Source organism: Talpa europaea, assembly GCF_964194135.1.
Source record: "Talpa europaea genome assembly, chromosome: 1".
In the NCBI taxonomy this organism is placed as follows: Eukaryota; Metazoa; Chordata; class Mammalia; order Eulipotyphla; family Talpidae; genus Talpa; species Talpa europaea.
The window spans coordinates 33248650-33265664 of NC_140073.1; the positions used below are offsets into that span (position 1 = coordinate 33248650).

The window sequence follows — 17015 nt, forward strand, 5'->3', positions numbered from 1 at the left end:
CTTTCTGGAAGGCATATACTTGCTACCAAGATGAAAAAAGAGGCCCCAAAAAGGGTAAATGGAGAGTGTACTGAAATACCTGTGTTCACTAAAAAAAATTCAGCCTCTGGATTCCTGAGCAGATCCTTGTTCAGAACTTCCCCTCCCAAGACTGGCCCAGGTCCTTAACCCGTGAATGGTTTAGCTTGTTGCTCTTAGGAAGCTCACACTTCCCCCCAGGCTTCGGGTCTAAGGATGTCTGCCATCAGAGACAAAGCCTTGAAATGCCACTATTGGCAATTCAAAAGGAAATATGAGACTTAGCCCCTGAGCATGGTAAAATGCTTCTTAACCAATTACACACAGAAAGCGATTTCATTATTTTAATTTTAATTAATCTCTATTTATTACTGCTCTCAGGATTATCTTTCTAATATGCCTTCTTGAGATACTGACTGCTTAGACAGTCTGCAAAGGGGTTAGCCAGTCCACAGTCCTCAATCAAGCCTTCCTGACAGCTGCAGGCTCAGACCCAAGCCGTCTGACAACCCACAGTCAGACCTGTCACAGGACAGAGATAGGAAGGGACAGAGTCTACCGTATCAGGAGGGCTCTCGGTGACACCAAAATGGGATTAAGGTCTTACTAGGGTTGACTCCTAAATGGAAATACTCTCCTTCCCCATTACTCAAAAAACAAGTTCTGCCTGTACTTATCTAGTAACTTTTATGCTGATCTCAAAGTATTTGATCAGCTGGCCACTCCCACTGCACCATAGACTGAAGACCTATCCCACAGAATCAGGGCCTGGCTCAAGTTGCTTCTTAGTGAGTCAGGTAGACATCTGCAGGTCAACCACATGAAGAGTCATCAATGTCTGAGGGAGCTGATGCCATCTGTCTCCCAGGACATTCTCCTATACTACTGAAAACACCAGCCTTGACATGCAAACAGGCCACAAAGCACCTGCCTCACATGTGTTCTGCACCATCTAAGACTAACCAACACTAACCCCATCCAATTGCTTGCTAGTTCTAAGTTCTGTTTTATTCCTGGTATAAGGAGTCAATGGGAATAACACTCTTTACAGTTCCAAACTGACGTTCCCACAGATATTCTGTTTTGTGGAATGCTAGGAGGATGTTAATGGGAGGATTCTGTATAAATTTCTCTTTTAAGAAAAGAGACAGGGATATACTTGGCTGAGATTAAGCACACACTGGGCATCTTCAGGGCCAGGAGTGTTACCTAATTATAGAATTAGGTATTAGAATTACAGCATTAAAGAAATGGTTTTAAGTAAAAAGCCATTCAACACAAGACCAAAGATTTTAAAGGTGACACGTCAATGTTAGAAAGTCAATAAATAGGGGCCTCCCTTGGTGGCACAAGGGGTTAAGCACCGCACTATGAAGCAATCTGCAGCCTCTGCAGCACTAGTTCGATCCCCGGCTGGCCAGGGAGCAACTCACATGGTGCAGCATACTTCTCCTGACTCGCCTGCTACTCCCCTCAGCAGTGTATTTCAGTCAGTTTGCCTGTTCTGTTCCCAATTCTGTCTCTGATGGATCCTCTTATCCCTTGCATCTCTGGCCTGTGCCCCAGCTCTTGTATGCATAAATAAATAAATCTTTTTTTAAAAGTCAATAAATAATAATGAAGGTAGCCACCCATTACCTTGCACAAAGGAAAGAGTTATACTATGAGTGATCACAGAAAAAAATAAAACACTTTACCCAGTTTTCTATCAGGGGCCCAGAAAACACACTTCACCTGATTCCCTTTTTGTTTTAATAAGTATGTTTTCATCAGAAGGAGGAAAGAGGTGGGGATGCCGGAGGGTAGGTAAAGGAGAATTGCCATTTCCAACCGTTTTCCTTACCAAGACAATTATGACCATCATGAGCCAACATGAAGCCATCAAAACAAGTGCAGCGATAATTGCCTGGAATATTCAAACAGTCATGGACACAGCCTCCATTGAGTTCATTTTCACATTCATCAATGTCTGAGGGATAAAACATAAATAAAGTAAACCAGATGGGTATATTTCTTTAGTATGGAGATCTATGCATCTACCTTTTAACCTGCCATCCCACTTCTAGAAATCTATCCTGATGATACAACTCCAACAGCAGGAAAATAATATGCACAAGGATATTCATTACAGCATTTGAAATTACAAACAAAAAAACAACATAAATGCCCATGCATAGCAGAATAGTTGAAGAATTATGTTACATTTATTGTAGAGAGCATTTTGCAGCATTTTTTTTTCCCCAGAAAGCATGAAAATGACCTCTATGAATGATTTGGAATAACTTCTAGGATATATTATTTTTTTTAAGATTTATTTATTTATGCATACAAGAGCTGGGGTACAAGCCAGAGATGCAGGGGGTGAGAGGATCCACCAAAGACAGAATGGGGAACAGAACAGGTAGACTGACTGAAATGCACTGCTAAGGGGAGCAGCGGGTGAGTCAGGAGAGATTTGCTTTACCATGTGGGTTGCTCCCTGACCAGCTGGGGATCAAACTTATGCTGCAGAGGCTGCAGATTGCTTCATAGTCCAGTGCTTAACCCCTTGAGCCACCAGGGAGGCTCTAGGATATATTATTAAGTAAAAAAAAAAAAAATCAAAGAGCAAAAGAGTGTTTGTAGTATATATATTAAAAATAAGGGAATATGGGCCTACCTGGTGGCACAAGGGGTTAAGCATAGCACTAATGAAGCTATCCGTAGCCTCTGCAGCATGAGTTTGATTTTGGCAGGTCAGGTAGCTAAGTACATGGTGCAGCAGACCTCTCCTGTCTCTCCTGCTGCTCCCCTCAGCAGTGTATTTCAGTCAGTCCTCCAGTTCTGCTCCCCACTCTGTCTCTGGTGAATCCTCTCACCACCCACCCACCCATCCCCTAACCTCTAGTCTATATCCCAATTCTTGTATGCATAAATAAATAAATCTTTAAAAAAAAATAAGGGAACATAGTACACACACACTCAAGAAATTCTTGCAAGCTTTTTTGTAAAACCTGACAAACTTATCCTAAAATTTATATGGAAATAAAAAAGACTCAGTAAACAATTTTTAAAAGGGAGAACACATTTGGAGGATTTTTACTCACTAAACAGCTACAATTATCAAAACCATGTGGTATGGACTTAAAGATAGACATATGTTAATGAAAGAGTATTGAGAATTTGGAAATAAACCCATGTGGTTATGGTCACTTGATTTTATACAAAAGTGGTAAGGCGATTTATCAGTAGTCTGTAGACAATGATGCTAAGACAAGTGGATGTCAAATTTTCTGAAGTCTAAAATTATTTCAAAACAGACAGTTGTGTTTTTTTTAATTATGGCTTCTTATACAAAAACCAAGTTTAGATTTATACTTATTTAACATGATTCACTTTCCTGAACTGTGCACACTGGAAAGAAAAATACCAGCTTAAGCAACTGAAAAACAATATCTTAACTGAATGTTGTGAGCCTAAATACAAAAATTGTTGTGTACAAATGCTGTACCCTAATTAGTAAATCTGTTTTACTCACAGGATTCTGGACTAGTAATTGCATAAATACTTTGTGTACTAGGATTAAACAAACAGATGAGAGCCATGTTTCTCACTGCTGGGGAAAGAAGCTATGAATAAACAGAGAGGTTAGAGTGAATCTTGTAGTATTGATTTGAAATCTAAAGATTCAGTGTAACTCAATGTTTTTAATATACTTATAATCAGATAAGTGTAAGGTATATATATATAGATACATGAGTAGGCAGGGCTGCATATACACACATATATTTCCTAACTGTCCACTTAGAAGAACTACAAGTAGTTCTACTTGTAGGGTAGAGCCATTACTTACTAGGGTGTACAATGATACCTGAGTGACAATGAGAATACCAAGCATCCAAGTGTTGGTTTTCCAAAAATAAAGGATCCAAGGTTCCTTGGAGAAGTGGTTGAGTGCAGGATTGGGGAAGGAAAAATGCAAGATAAGTCTGGAGCATCTGGGGTACAAGAATATTAGGAATTTCTCTTAAGGATAGGAGCAGGTCAAAAGGACTCAGGAGATAGTGTGAAGAAGCTCCCAATGGCTGAGCTGGAAGAATTTGAGTGAAAAAAAAAAAAAAAAACTAGCTAGCTATACATATTACTAAATCCCCATGAGTCCATACTGGCACAAGTACGTGAACTACTGAATAAGTAAATGGGGGAAAGGGATAGATCTTTCTTCAGAATAATCCCAATTATAAAAGTATAAGGGATGAGGGAAATACAAAATTACCAGGAAGCACACATCACAGTAATAATTGTTGCAGGCAACACCCACAGTTGGATGTTAAAACCAATAAGGAAAGATTTAAAAGAAATAGGATCTTAAATAAGCTCAAAGTATCTGGCCCAAGGTATGTCTCTAGTACAAAAGGACAAAACAGTAACTTTGGGGTGGAGAAACTCAGAATACACCATCTTAACCAGGTGATCAAAATTAACATCCCCTGTAATGGGAACACATTGACATTGTGTTCCAACCTCCCATGTGCCACACCCAGAAGGACACACCAGCACCTCATAGCAGCTGTACCAAAACTTTACTTTTGTATTACTACAAAATGCATACCCCCCGTCTTATCTTATGTTGGGAAACATAGGAATTCTCTAATGGTGTTGATTTAACCATATCAATTCTTACTAAGAGAAAACATAAGGCAAATAAAAGAACTGAACACTACTCATCAAAAGTGGCAAGGTCATGAAAGTCTGAAGAACAGCCACAGACTGAAGGAGGCAACAGCTAAATGTAATGTGGGATTTTGAACTGGATCCTGGAGTGGGGATGGGGTGAATATTAAGTGAAAACTGGTGAAATTTGAATAAAGTCTAAAATTTAGTTAATAATATTGTGCCAAAGTTAATTTCTTGGGTTTGATACTGTACTGTGGTAATATAAATTGCTAACATTTAGGTAAGATAAGTGAAAGGCATATATGAATTCTGCACTATTTTTGCCCATTTTCTGAAATCTAAAATGATTTCAGAATACAGTGTTTTTTTTAAAATCGTACCTTCTTATACAAAAACCAAGTTTAGATTTATCCTTGTTTAATTTGATTCACTTTTCTGAACTGAGAAATAAGGACCATATAATGAATAATAACCACTGACATACCTCTTCCCCAAAGTCTGGGAAGACCATTTAGAATAAAAATATACTGTATCTAAAACCATTTCTGAATCACATTGTTTTAAAAATACTTATTCAGGGCCCATGATTTTATTTCTTCAACATTTCTGTAAAAGAAACATGGTGGAATATAAAATTTTCATCACTCTGAGCCAACCTAGATCCTATTCTTGAACTTACACAAGAGCAGTGAGCCTGGCAATAATCACAAACCAAATGATACCGTGCCTTGAGCCCAAAAGGCTTAAAAACTTATAAGCCAAGAAACACACTAAGTTATATCTTGGAATATTTATATTTTTGAGTTCTTTCAATCTTCATTTTCTCTCCTTTTTCCTTCTTGGAGAAGTTTCCATTCTGGATCCCTGCACCAAGAAATCTGAACTAAATAGGAAAATCCTTACTCTTTAGATTCTAGAACCACTACAAATATTTAAAAGATCAAATCCTTCTCAGGGTTTAGTTTAAAATGACAGCACAAAGAAAATACGTTCCCTGTTAGCAGTGATTACCTATGGATAAGGGAATAAGAGGTCTTTAATTTTTCATTTTGTACATTTTTGTATTGTTTGACTTTTACAACAATAATCCCATAATATTCTTAAACCTATATATAAATAATGCCAATCAATCATTAGTTATTTCAAACAAAATAGGAAACTATAAACTATAACTATAAACTCTTAACCATTCAATTTCATTTGTAATATGTCTAACTCCACAACTATGGATAAGACAACTCTTGCCAAAATGTCATTCAACATCATTTGCCAAATACGTACTTCATTTATAAGAAACCACACATGATTTCTACCCCCCAGAAAGCAGAGTGATTGGAGGGCATAGTGAAAAAGTGAACATTCTTTTCTTCAAGCAGGGCATTAACATGTGAATCCCAGTACACTAACTAGAACATTTAATACAGTGAGAATGTGTTATGAAGGAATTGACAGAGATGCTACAGAACTCCCATGATGCAGGGCAGGTAGAGCAAGAGAGATGGCCAGCTATCTCTGGGAAAAATATGGCCTGTGGGAATCCCAAGGGTTTTATAGATGGACCATCAAGCCCACGTACTGTGAATCTGAACATGCCTTCTCTGATGGGAAAGGCCCCTCATGCACAGAGGGGACAGTAAATATCAAAAATCTCACCCAGCTAAAGCGACACCAAAGGGCTGTGGGGCCAGGGACAGAGCTAAGATGGAGATCTAACTTTTTCACCTGAAGGCTAATTGTGTGATCATGGTCACAAGTCCCTTTTTCAATTCTCCTGGGCCTCAGTGTCCCCATCTATAAAATGAAGAGTCCTGTCAGCTGCAACAAGCTATCATTTCCATCCCCAGGAACAGCATTCTCTTACAAGGGTCCAGTCTCGGGCCAGTTCTGACCCTGAGCTAATCCTCAATGGCTCAGAACACAAAACAACAGAGTCCAGACTTAAGCTCCCAGATCTAAAATTCTAGGGGATTAAAAGATCCCTTTGCACATATCTTTCAGGATGAACTTGCAGCTCCAAGTGAGGCAGGCCTTTAGTGTAACTCTAAAGCTTGGTTGGTCACAATGTCAAGAAGACATGAACAGGATGGAGCCTCTGGAACCAGCAGGGAGGGCAGGATTCTGGCACTCACATTCCATGGTGAGAGTACACACTGTACCAGGGAGGTGCAGGAACAGCCCTGCTGTAGTAGGGAAGGCTCACCTAATGAATCTGTTTGTTAACTTTTTACCTGCAAACTGAGTGGGACCAAAAGATGCTATAGCACCTCTATTCCTTTTCAGAAGATAGACAAAAGGATATTTCAGAGTCAGATAAAATTGTATATGACCAGCTCTGGGGAAGACCTTACATATCCAGTCTTTTAAGGATCTGAAATGCTTTTCAGAGTAGGTGATGTTACTTGGTGGGAGCTGGAGGGCAGGAGCATTTTTATCGGTATGAATGATCATTCCAAGAGCTATGGATGTGCGGAGTTTTCTTTGATGTCCCATCCACACTGGTCCCCAAGTCACTTACCCTCACACTGCCTGCCCTCCCCTTGGTAGCCAGGCTTGCAGGAGCACTTGTAGGAGGTGAGCGTGTTCTGACACAGGGCATCAGCATGGCAGTCATCCAGCCCTTGGGCACACTCATCCACATCTGCAAAAGAGCACAGAAGCTTCTGGAATGGTGCCCCAAGTTCTGCTTGATCTGGCCTCTCTCACATCATCTCCCACCAGTTCACTCCTCTTCATTGTTCACAAGCAAAACTGTTTTGGAGTCGCTGGGGTGAGCCATCACATTTCCAGGCACAGCCTGTTCCACTGACTGGAATCTCCCCCCACTTCTACTAGCCTTCTCCCTGGTGGCACAAGGGATTAAGCACAGCACTATGAAGCTATCCGCAGTCTCTGCAGCATGAATTCAATCCCTGCAGGCCTCAGAGCAACCCACATGGTGCAGCAGACCTCTCCTGTCTCACCCTCTGCTCCCCTCAGCAGTGTATTTCAGTCAATCTGTTCTGTTCCCCGCTCTGTCTCTGGTGAATCCTTTTACCCCCCTGCACCTCTGGTCTGTACCACAGTTCTTGTATGCATAAATAAATAAATATTTTTTTAAATATATTTTAAAAAAAACTCAAATCCACCTTCTCCAGGAAGTCCACTCTGGCGCCTCAAGTGTAGGTTCTCCCATATTTATATCCTTGTATATCAGATATCACACAGGTGATACTGTTTTTCCTGCCTGTCTCACAGTGGCCTCTTGATAACAGACTGAGTCTATGATCCTAAGGCCAAGGGCAATGCGTGGCACATGAGTAAGATACTAAATGCCTGCTGAAAAAAAGACCAGGTCAGGGCCTCCCCTGGTGGTGCAGGAGGTTGAGAGCCACACTGTGAAGCTGTCCGCAGCCTCTGCAGTGCCGGTTCCATCCCAGCGGGCCGGTCAGGGTCCCACATGGTGTAGCAGACCTCTCCTGTCTCGCCCGCTGCGCCCCTCACCAGTGTATTTCCTCAGTCTGCCTGTTCTGTTCCCTGCTCTGTCTCTGGTGAACCCTCTCACTCTCCCGTGCATCTGGCCAGCACCCCGGTTCTTGTATTAAATAAATAAATAAATCTTAAAAAAAAAAAAGAAAGAAAAAGAAAGAAAGAAAGAAAGAAAAGACCAGGTCAGCAAAAAAATTAAAAACTTCTGAAAAGGGACAGCGTCTGTCACCTTTCTCAGTGTTAGGGGTAGGGAGAAAAGCTCACCCATCGTGCTGGGCTCTCAGACAGTGCAAAGTGGAAATGGTGTTTCCCCAGAGCCACCCCAGCCCTCACCATCCTTTCAACCTGGAAACCCGACTTGACAGAAGTATTTCCCGGGCTGACAGCACTCCAGGATGTTAATTAAAAACAAAAGACTTTTGAAAGTATTGCAAGTCCAGCTACCACAGAACGTTGGAGAACTTATCTCCAGCTGCTGAAAACCCAGGCTTGTTTTCAAGGGTTAGCTTAATGGTGTTCCCGGGTCCTCAAACAGAGGCTGTTCCACATAAAATCCCAAGGCAGAACCTGAAGACGGCAGGAGAGCTTTCCCGTCCCGAGGAGCTGCCCCTACCTCACAGACCTACCCGGCCGGAGCCCTCAGTTTCCCCATCTGCACGGTGAGGCGCTGCCCGGGAGACTCCAGCACCGTCTCCCTGCTCAGCCCTGGCGGGTCTGGCCAGCCGCGCCTTCCGGGGACTCCGGGCGGCGGGGTCGGGGCGGGGAACTGTCACCAGCCCCGGGTCCGAGGCCGGGCCGCGGCACTCGGGCCTCCGGCCTCTGGCCCAAGCGGTGGCGGAGCCTTGGCCTGGCGGGCGGGCGAGGGACCCAGCGGCGCGGGGTCCCCGCGGAGCTCTGGCGGGCGCGCTCCCAGCCCGCCTCGGCCCCGCGGGGGCGACCCCGCTCGGGGACTCGGGTCACCCTCGGGAGCCGGACTCTCCCGCGCCCTGCCAGGTGCGCCCCCGAGGCCGGACACTCACCCTCCGGCGGCCCCGGGGCGCGGCCCCGGCCGGGCGGGACCGCCTCAGGCAGCAGCAGCGGCAGCAGCAGGAGCGGCAGCAGCGCCCGGGCCGCCCCGGGACGGCCGCGGCCCGCGACCCCCATGGATGGCGCGGCGGCTGCGGGCGGAGGCGGGGAGCGCGGGCAGCGCGCGCGGCGGCTCCGGGAGGTGTGTGCGGGCGCCCTGCGCGCCGCGCTCTGACACCCCCGGCCGGGCCCCGCCCGGCCCCCGCGCCCCAGCCTCATTTTCACACGGTCCTCCCCGGCCCGGGGCGGGCGGCGCGAGGGCAGCGCGGCCCCTCCCGGCCCCCTCGCTCCCTCCTCCCCGGCCCCCGGCGGAGGGGGCGCGGCCGCGGCGGCCCGGGGGCGCCTGTCAGCCGGGGGGGGGGGGGGGGGACCCGCCGAACGCGCCGCGCGAAGCCCCGCGCTCCCCGGGCAGGCCCCCTCCCCCCACGCCAAGCCCGCTGCAGCCCTCAGGGAGTCCGCGCTCCGCTGTTTGTGGTGTCTGACAACTTGAACCCCGTCCCTCTTGTGAAGAACCGCCCTTCGCGGCTGAAATACTCTGCCACAGGGCGCCCCGAAAGTGTCCTGTGTAACTGAGGGGCCTGGAGTTCTGAAGTACTTCGGGAGGGGGCGGATGGATGAGAGGGAATGAGTGACGTATTTCTTTCTTTTTTAAAAAAATTGACCTCATTTATTTATTTTTAAAGATTTTATTTATTTATACAAGAACTGGGGTGCAGGCCAGAGGTGCGGGGGGTGAGAGGATTCACCAGAGACAGAGTGGGGAGCAGAACAAGTAGACTGACTGAAATACACTGCTGAGGGGAGCAGCGGGCGCAACAGGAGAGGTCTGCCGTGCCATGTGGGTTGCTCCGAGGCCAGCGGGGATCGAACCGGCACTGCAGAGGCTGTGGACAGCTTCACAGCGGGGCGCTCAACCGCCTGCTCCACAAGGGAGGCCCAAGTCCATTTCTGACCCTCAGGAGAACTCAGTGAGGAGAGCGACCCCAGCTTTTCTGTTCATTGCAGCACACAAGCTGCACCTTTCTCCATTCTGCTGGGCCCCCTCTGGCCTTCACCCCCACCCCCAACCCTCACATCCAACAGTCCTCTGAGGACAGTGGCCCACTTGTCCCATTGCCTGTCACGTTAAGCTGACCCTCTCTTAAGCTGGGCCCGCAATCACAGCAGAAAATGTTGCTTTCACTGAAAAATCAGTTAAATGTATCTCAGGGCAGCCTAAAAGATGAAGGGAAGGAATGGGGGCCTAGAGGTGAAGGGTGGGCCAAAGGGTCAACTTTGTCTACAGGTCAGGTGATATCTACCACCTGAACCCATAAACACCAGGTCTGGCCAAATGTAAATACAAACAGCGCCTGAACCTGGCCCTCCAAGTTTGACAGTCCTTCCAAGGTGACACCAGTGTACAGGACTTTCCCACAGTCCCAGGCACAGATGAGTATATCGCTCCAGGAACAAATGTAGCAATACCTCCTCATGCAACAAAACACCATACTCAGGGATTTTAATCAGAGCATCTCCATTTTTTTAATTTTCTCCTGTGAATATATACAAACTTACACGTGTGTATGTGATATATATATGAATTAATTAATTAATAGATATATTCATTGCTTCAGTAATAGCAAAAAAGAAATGTCACAAAAAATCCCCACCTAGCTCATGCACAAAAACACATCTTCCTGAGGTCCAGCCTCCACACAAAGTTTCCCTCCACTGTGCCCAGGACCCTCCCATGCCCATGAGCCAGGCTGAGACTGCCTCTTCCTACTGCCTCCAGGAGAATCTGAGAGAATAACTTTTCTGTGGTTGTTTTTCTTTTGACCTTTTCATCCCCAGTGAAGGCAGGCAGGTTGCATCTCTTTTTCAGTCTTTTGCCCCTCCCTCCTACCCCCTTTTGTTTGGTGCTGAGAGAGACACTCAGCTATTTCTAGTCCGAAGGGTGATTTTTACACATTTGTAAATCTTCACTTAGTGAAATGTTCCCTCCGCCTTTGTCTTTGTGTCCTTAATGGTAGCCATAAATTACTGCCTTCTTTTCTCTCCCTTGTATCAGGCTTCATTGCTTTTGAAATGATCAAAGTTATTTTCCTTTAAAATCCAACTAGAAGCTGCCCATTGTGTGGCACAGACCGCTTTAGCTCCAGTCAAAGCATATAAATACATAAAGCTGCCCATTAAACTCTAGAGGAGCCTCCTCCAGCCCCCTTGTGCCTGGTAAAGAAATAAACATGTGCTGTGCTTTCACCATTTCCCCAAGTTTATGGTTCAGTAGTATACAAATTAATAACAAGGCCCAGTGCCTTTTGCCTAAGAGGGTCAGTTTTTGTCATGTTTCCTAGAAAAGTTCACCACTGGCACAGATCTCAAAAAATGTCCTGAATCCTATTTTGTTTGCTCTGACTTTCATACAACAGTGTTTTCAGTTGGTTGGCTCCCAGACTCCTAGGTAACCATTCTGACACTGCAGATTAAAGTCAATATGGTTTACAACAGGGAATTTCCATAGGGGAAAGGCTCCAGGGGAAATCTGCGCTCAGTTGTCTGTTTTCAGTATTCAGTCAGGAGGTATTTGGTGGGCTCTGAGTTGGCTGCTGTCTGCCCTCTGTTGTCCAGCTGAGGTCCCCACAAACTTTACAGAAAGGCCACAGGCACCATCTATGGCCTGGCTTGAATCTGCTTCTCCCTCTCCCCTCCCCTATGGCTAAGAGTCCATGAACCAGGCCTTGGGTGACAGGCAGCTCAGCCAGGCCCCTGTGACACAGGATTCTTGCATAGCTGAAAAAAGACTGAGAAAGTCAAGGACCATGGGTGACTGTGCACTGAGCATGGCAAGGTTGAACTCTGTAGTCACTGGGCACCTTTTAATGCCCATCTTTTTTTTTAACCTTTGTAGCTCCTTTTGGAAACTCCTTTTGAAAATTCTCCCCCCCACAGCCCCTGGGTTTTCATCACAGCAGGCAAGCTCCTGGTTTCCCTCCAACCTCTCAGGAAACATTCTCTAGATCATCTTGGATCCTCTTCCTACACCCTTTCCCTGAGGATTCTATAGCAGAAAGCTCTAGCACAGATCTCTCCTTCTAGTTTCAGTTCTGTGTAACCAGTTGCCTGTTGGATACCTCCACCTTGACCTTTCACAGGTGTTCAAAATGGAGTTCATCCTCTTCCTCAGTTCTGCTCCTTCACAAGTGCTCCCTCTCTTAGAGGACACCGTCATTCTGCCAAGACCAAGTCAGATACCTGCCATTCATTCCAGCTGCCATTCTCTCCTTTCCCTCTGCATCCAAACATTCATATCAGGGGCCTCCCTGGTGGTGCAGGGGTTAAAGTCTCAGTACTATCAAGCTATCACCTGAGTTGAATCCCAATCCAGGCCAGGGAGCTAAACCACATGGCGCAGCAGACATCTCCTATCTTACCTACTGCTCCCCTCAGCAGTGTATTTCTGCCTGTTCTGCTCCCCACTCTGTCTCTGGTGAATCCTCTCACCTCCCAATACCTCTAGCCTATATGCCAGTTCTTATATGCATAAATAAATAAAAGTAAATCTTAAAACAAACAAACATTCATATTAATTCTACTTCTCATCATCCATCAAAACCATCCTCTTCCTCCAAGCAAGCTGCCTGAGCTAAAAGCCTCATCACCCCTCACTTGGTCTCTTGCTCCTACTCTATAGTTCCTTACTCGTCTGTTAAAAATCTCATCCCCCTCTTGGAGCTGGAAGGGATCATGCTCAGCGAAATAAGCCAGAAAGAAAAAGAAAAATACCGGATGGTCTCACTCATAGCAGGAATCTAGAAAACTTAAATAAGGGACCAGGAAAAAGAGTAACTATAAGAAAGAAAATATCAAAATCAAAAAACAACTATGAACCAGAGATACTCTATGGGGGGTGGGGGGTGGGGAAAGGAGGGTTTGGGGTCAAAATAAGGGGGTTGTAATTGTATGGGGAATATAAAAATAAAATTTAAATTAAAAAATTTTAAAAATTAAATTTATAATGTTAAAAAAAAATCTCATCCCTCTTTGAGTGCATCTTTTACCAGATAATGCCAGAATTAATCATACATTTCATCATACTACTACTCCCAGTCTTCCCTGGTCTAAAGTTAAAACTCCCTTGCTACAACCACTCTGGAGAACTACTGAACAGTGCAACTAAAGTGAAATGTGCCTACCACTTTTTGAACACACCCAAGAGAAATTAGTGTGTCTATGCACCAAAAGACATGCATAAGAATGTTCACTATAGTTGTATCCAAACTAACACAAAGCTGGAAATAACACAAATGTCTACCAACTAGAGGACGCACAAACCAACCATGAGGTGTTCATTTAATAGACTGCAATAAAGTGAAGAAATTCTGATACACTCAACAACATGTTACATTGAGTGAAAGAATCCAGGTACAAAAGGGTGTTATATAATTTCACTTCTGTGAGACTTAAGAACAGACAGAACCAATTAAAATTGTGGAATAATTTTTCTAAAAAGATTTAACTCTTTGGGCCTCCCTGGTGGCACAAGGGGTTAAGCACCGCACCGTGAAGCAATCCGAAGCCTCTGCAGCATGAGTTTGACCCCCAGCCATCCAGGGAACAACCCACATGGTACAGCAGACCTCTCTGTCTTGCCCGCTGCTCCCCTCAGCAGTGTATTTCAGTCTGCCTGTTCTGTTCCCCACTCCTCTCACCCCCCCCCAATCTCTGGCCTGTGCCCCAGCTCTTGTGTGCATAAATAAATAAATCTTTAAAAAAAAAAGATTTAACTCTTCATACCCTTTGGGATGAGTCTAAGTTTAAGTGTAAATGTATATAATGGCATTTCAGTATTTTCTATGCCATTTCCTATAATTTGCTAACTGAAAGTGGTTTCATGAGTTGTATGACTCAAACCCCCTGCTTCCATATTCATCACTGTATCTTCAATTTTAAGGAAAATTAATTTTAAAATGATCTTCCTTGTTAATGATTGGTTAATCTGACGCTTTATATAAAAGTGGTGTTCTATATTTGGTTTCTATTTCTAGGCTTTGCTTCACACCATTGCACCAAAGGTTCTAAACTAAACTTCAGCAAATTCCAGTAACTCTCTGCCATGCAGGATTTCAGTGTGCATGTACTTATTTTTACTCTGTAACAATTTACTGACAAAGTTTACTGCCTGAGGGTTGGCAATTCCTGACCCAGCGCTCAGAGTTAATATTTGTACAGACACACAGGAACAGACTGGGGTGGATAGGCCATGAGATCTCAGCACTGCCCCATGCAGGGACCCTCTTCTATGGCTACTTCTGCTGCCATTGCCTCAGCTGCCCATCTGACCCAGCACTAGTATCTGAACTAGTTTTATTATTCTCATAATAGGAGAGTCACAGATTCTACTTAAAGCAATGTAAGGTGAAGGATATCATAGAGGGTTATAATTATGAAGGCAACTATAAGAAGAAGATTTCTAAATAGCAGACATGAACACAAAAGTCTTTGAGAAGAGAGCTAAATGATGGCAACCAATTTGTATGGTAGTCAAGTCTGTGCTCTGACTGCATGGTAGGCTGGCTTCTTCCCACACCCCATGCCCCCATACTGTCTCTAGCCCTCTATGCACAGCTATTGGTGCTAAAAGCACTTCCTAATAAATAGCCTACACACTAAACTCCATCTCAGAGTTCACTTTCTGGAACCCCCAGTGTTCAGCATAAGCCAACTCCAGAGAAAAGAAAATTTGTAGAAGGACAATTCATCATAGTTTACAACACCACATAGCTACAAACAGTGCTTACATAACCACAATAATGTAAATTCGGCATTATAATTGACAATGATGTTACAAATGATGTAACTACCACATCATTTATCAAGAAGATAGAAGAGTGAGGAATGTGCATGAGTCTTGGGAGTGTAGAAGGAAAGTGAGGTAAATCCTCAATTTCCATAGCAAGAAACCAAGAAATAAAATGAAAAGTCACCAAATTGCAATTCTAGCCAGTTATACAGAGACACAGGGATAAATACTAAAATAATGCCAAATACCAAAATAAATAATTAGCTAAAAAGGAGGTCAAAGTGATTGTCTCTGTTCCTAAGAAGGAAAGAGGGTAAAGGATTACTATTTTTCATAGCAAATTTTATAAAAATATTTGACTATGAGCATGTCTAACTTTCACAAAAACACAAACCAAACACTAAGCTCATGACAGTCAGGGATAACTTCTGGAATCTATGACAAATATGCATAGAAGTTGACCAGATGTCTTCTGGCAGGAGGAGACTCATTTACCAGCCTGATCCAGCCCAATTTTCTGCCGAGAAAGGCTATGTTTTATTACTGGCCATGTATCAATATAGTCTTAGAAATTATCTATACTAAGCCAGTTTCCCAATCAGTCATATTTCTAAAGTCTCAAGTGTCCCTTGCAATTGATCTTTCATGATTTTGCAATGAAAAGGTGTTCCACAGACCTTTAAATTTAAACCTTCCAAATAACAGCAAATTCCAATATGCAACAGCCATTTCTAAATCTGTGGCCATGCCAGAGCACTACAGTGATTCCTGTGGTCCTGCTCATTAGTCTACACCCTTATCACTTACTAACATTAACTGAAATCTATACTCAATTCTCCTTCACGATAGAAAACTCTGAAAGTGTGAGCAAGGGATTTGAGAGAAGGGCAAAACTTTCTATGACAGGGTCCTTAGCAAAGGTGAATGTAAACTGACAGCCTTAAATTTTGCATGATCTTTGTGCTCTTGCTCCAGTCTGAGTAGAAGGGCTTTCAGCTTGTCTGTGCTATTGCAGCCAAGCTCTGCCATACTCTCTACAAATTCCTTTTTGCTAAATTCACATTGAGTTGCTGCCCTGAATTTCCATGCTACGACCAAAATACTGATGCTGGCAGGATCTAGGCTCAAATCATCACAAAACTGATGCATCCCATCAATTCTGATTTTCTTTTGATTTTGTGGATCTCTATACTTGTGGTACAGCTACTCCATCTTCCTCTCGTCCACTGCGCTTCTCATGACTTCCTTGGGGACTGAGCCCAAGTTGTGGAAGGAGGTGTCCATGGCCACATCTAGTTTTTGACCACTCTGCACTCTGCAGCAGGTGGCAGCCCCTCGCCTGCCTGAGCAAATACAGGACATGGTGCCCCGGTCCTTCCAAGATGACTGAGCTTATTCATACTCTTGGATGCAGGAGCAGGAAAGCCGTGGAGGCAGGCCCCAATCTGCTCCAACAGCCAGTGCTTGGACTTTGTTCTAAGTGGACTTGGTGTTTCTTGTCGGATGACTCAATGTCACTGCAATTCAGATTCCCCTCATCCATTCCTACCTATCCGCAGAGCAGTTTCCTTTCTCCTGGTGCTCCCCAGCTTTTCTCCAGCCTGGCTGACTGTGCTTTATAATTCTTTTGTTAAAGATTCCCAAGTTTTTTATTCTTTTTGATGCTACTGCAAATAAATATTTTTTAAATTGTTTTCTGTCCCTGTATAAAAGTATGATTTATACTTGTAGGTTGATCTTGTATCCTGAAACCTCGCCAAGCTTGTTTATTAGTTCTAGTGGCTTTTAGTCAGACCCCGTAGGATGTTCCACATACAGGATGATGTCATCTGCAAGTATTTTTACTTCTTCCTCTTCAATTCAGATACCTTTTATTTTCTTGCCCAAGTGCTACTGATTCGTTTTTGAAAAGCATTTATTTGCTAGATCACTTTATCTTCAGCATTGATGAGACTGATGTGCTCATTTTGTGTATGAGGAAATCGAGGAACAGGAAGACACATTACCTGGGTGTGAGGGTCCTACA

The 17015-nt window shown here is 44.1% G+C and overlaps 1 protein-coding gene across 4 annotated transcripts in view; it reads right to left on the minus strand.

Annotated features, from left to right (window-relative positions):
- Positions 1-9423, minus strand: part of SCUBE2 (signal peptide, CUB domain and EGF like domain containing 2) — a gene marked incomplete at both ends in the record, with an annotated part of 61666 nt that extends 52243 nt beyond the window's left edge. For 3 of the 4 annotated variants that reach the window (XM_084238574.1, XM_084238572.1, XM_084238573.1), the window contains 3 exons: positions 1862-1987; positions 7190-7312; positions 9159-9282. In XM_084238574.1, coding sequence (XP_084094700.1) covers positions 1862-1987; positions 7190-7312; positions 9159-9282 — 373 coding nt within the window. Of the gene's footprint in view, positions 1-1861; positions 1988-7189; positions 7313-9158 lie in introns of all 4 variants that reach the window. The other variant, XM_084238571.1, reaches the window with a different exon arrangement.
- Between the last annotated feature and the right edge of the window lie 7592 nt (positions 9424-17015).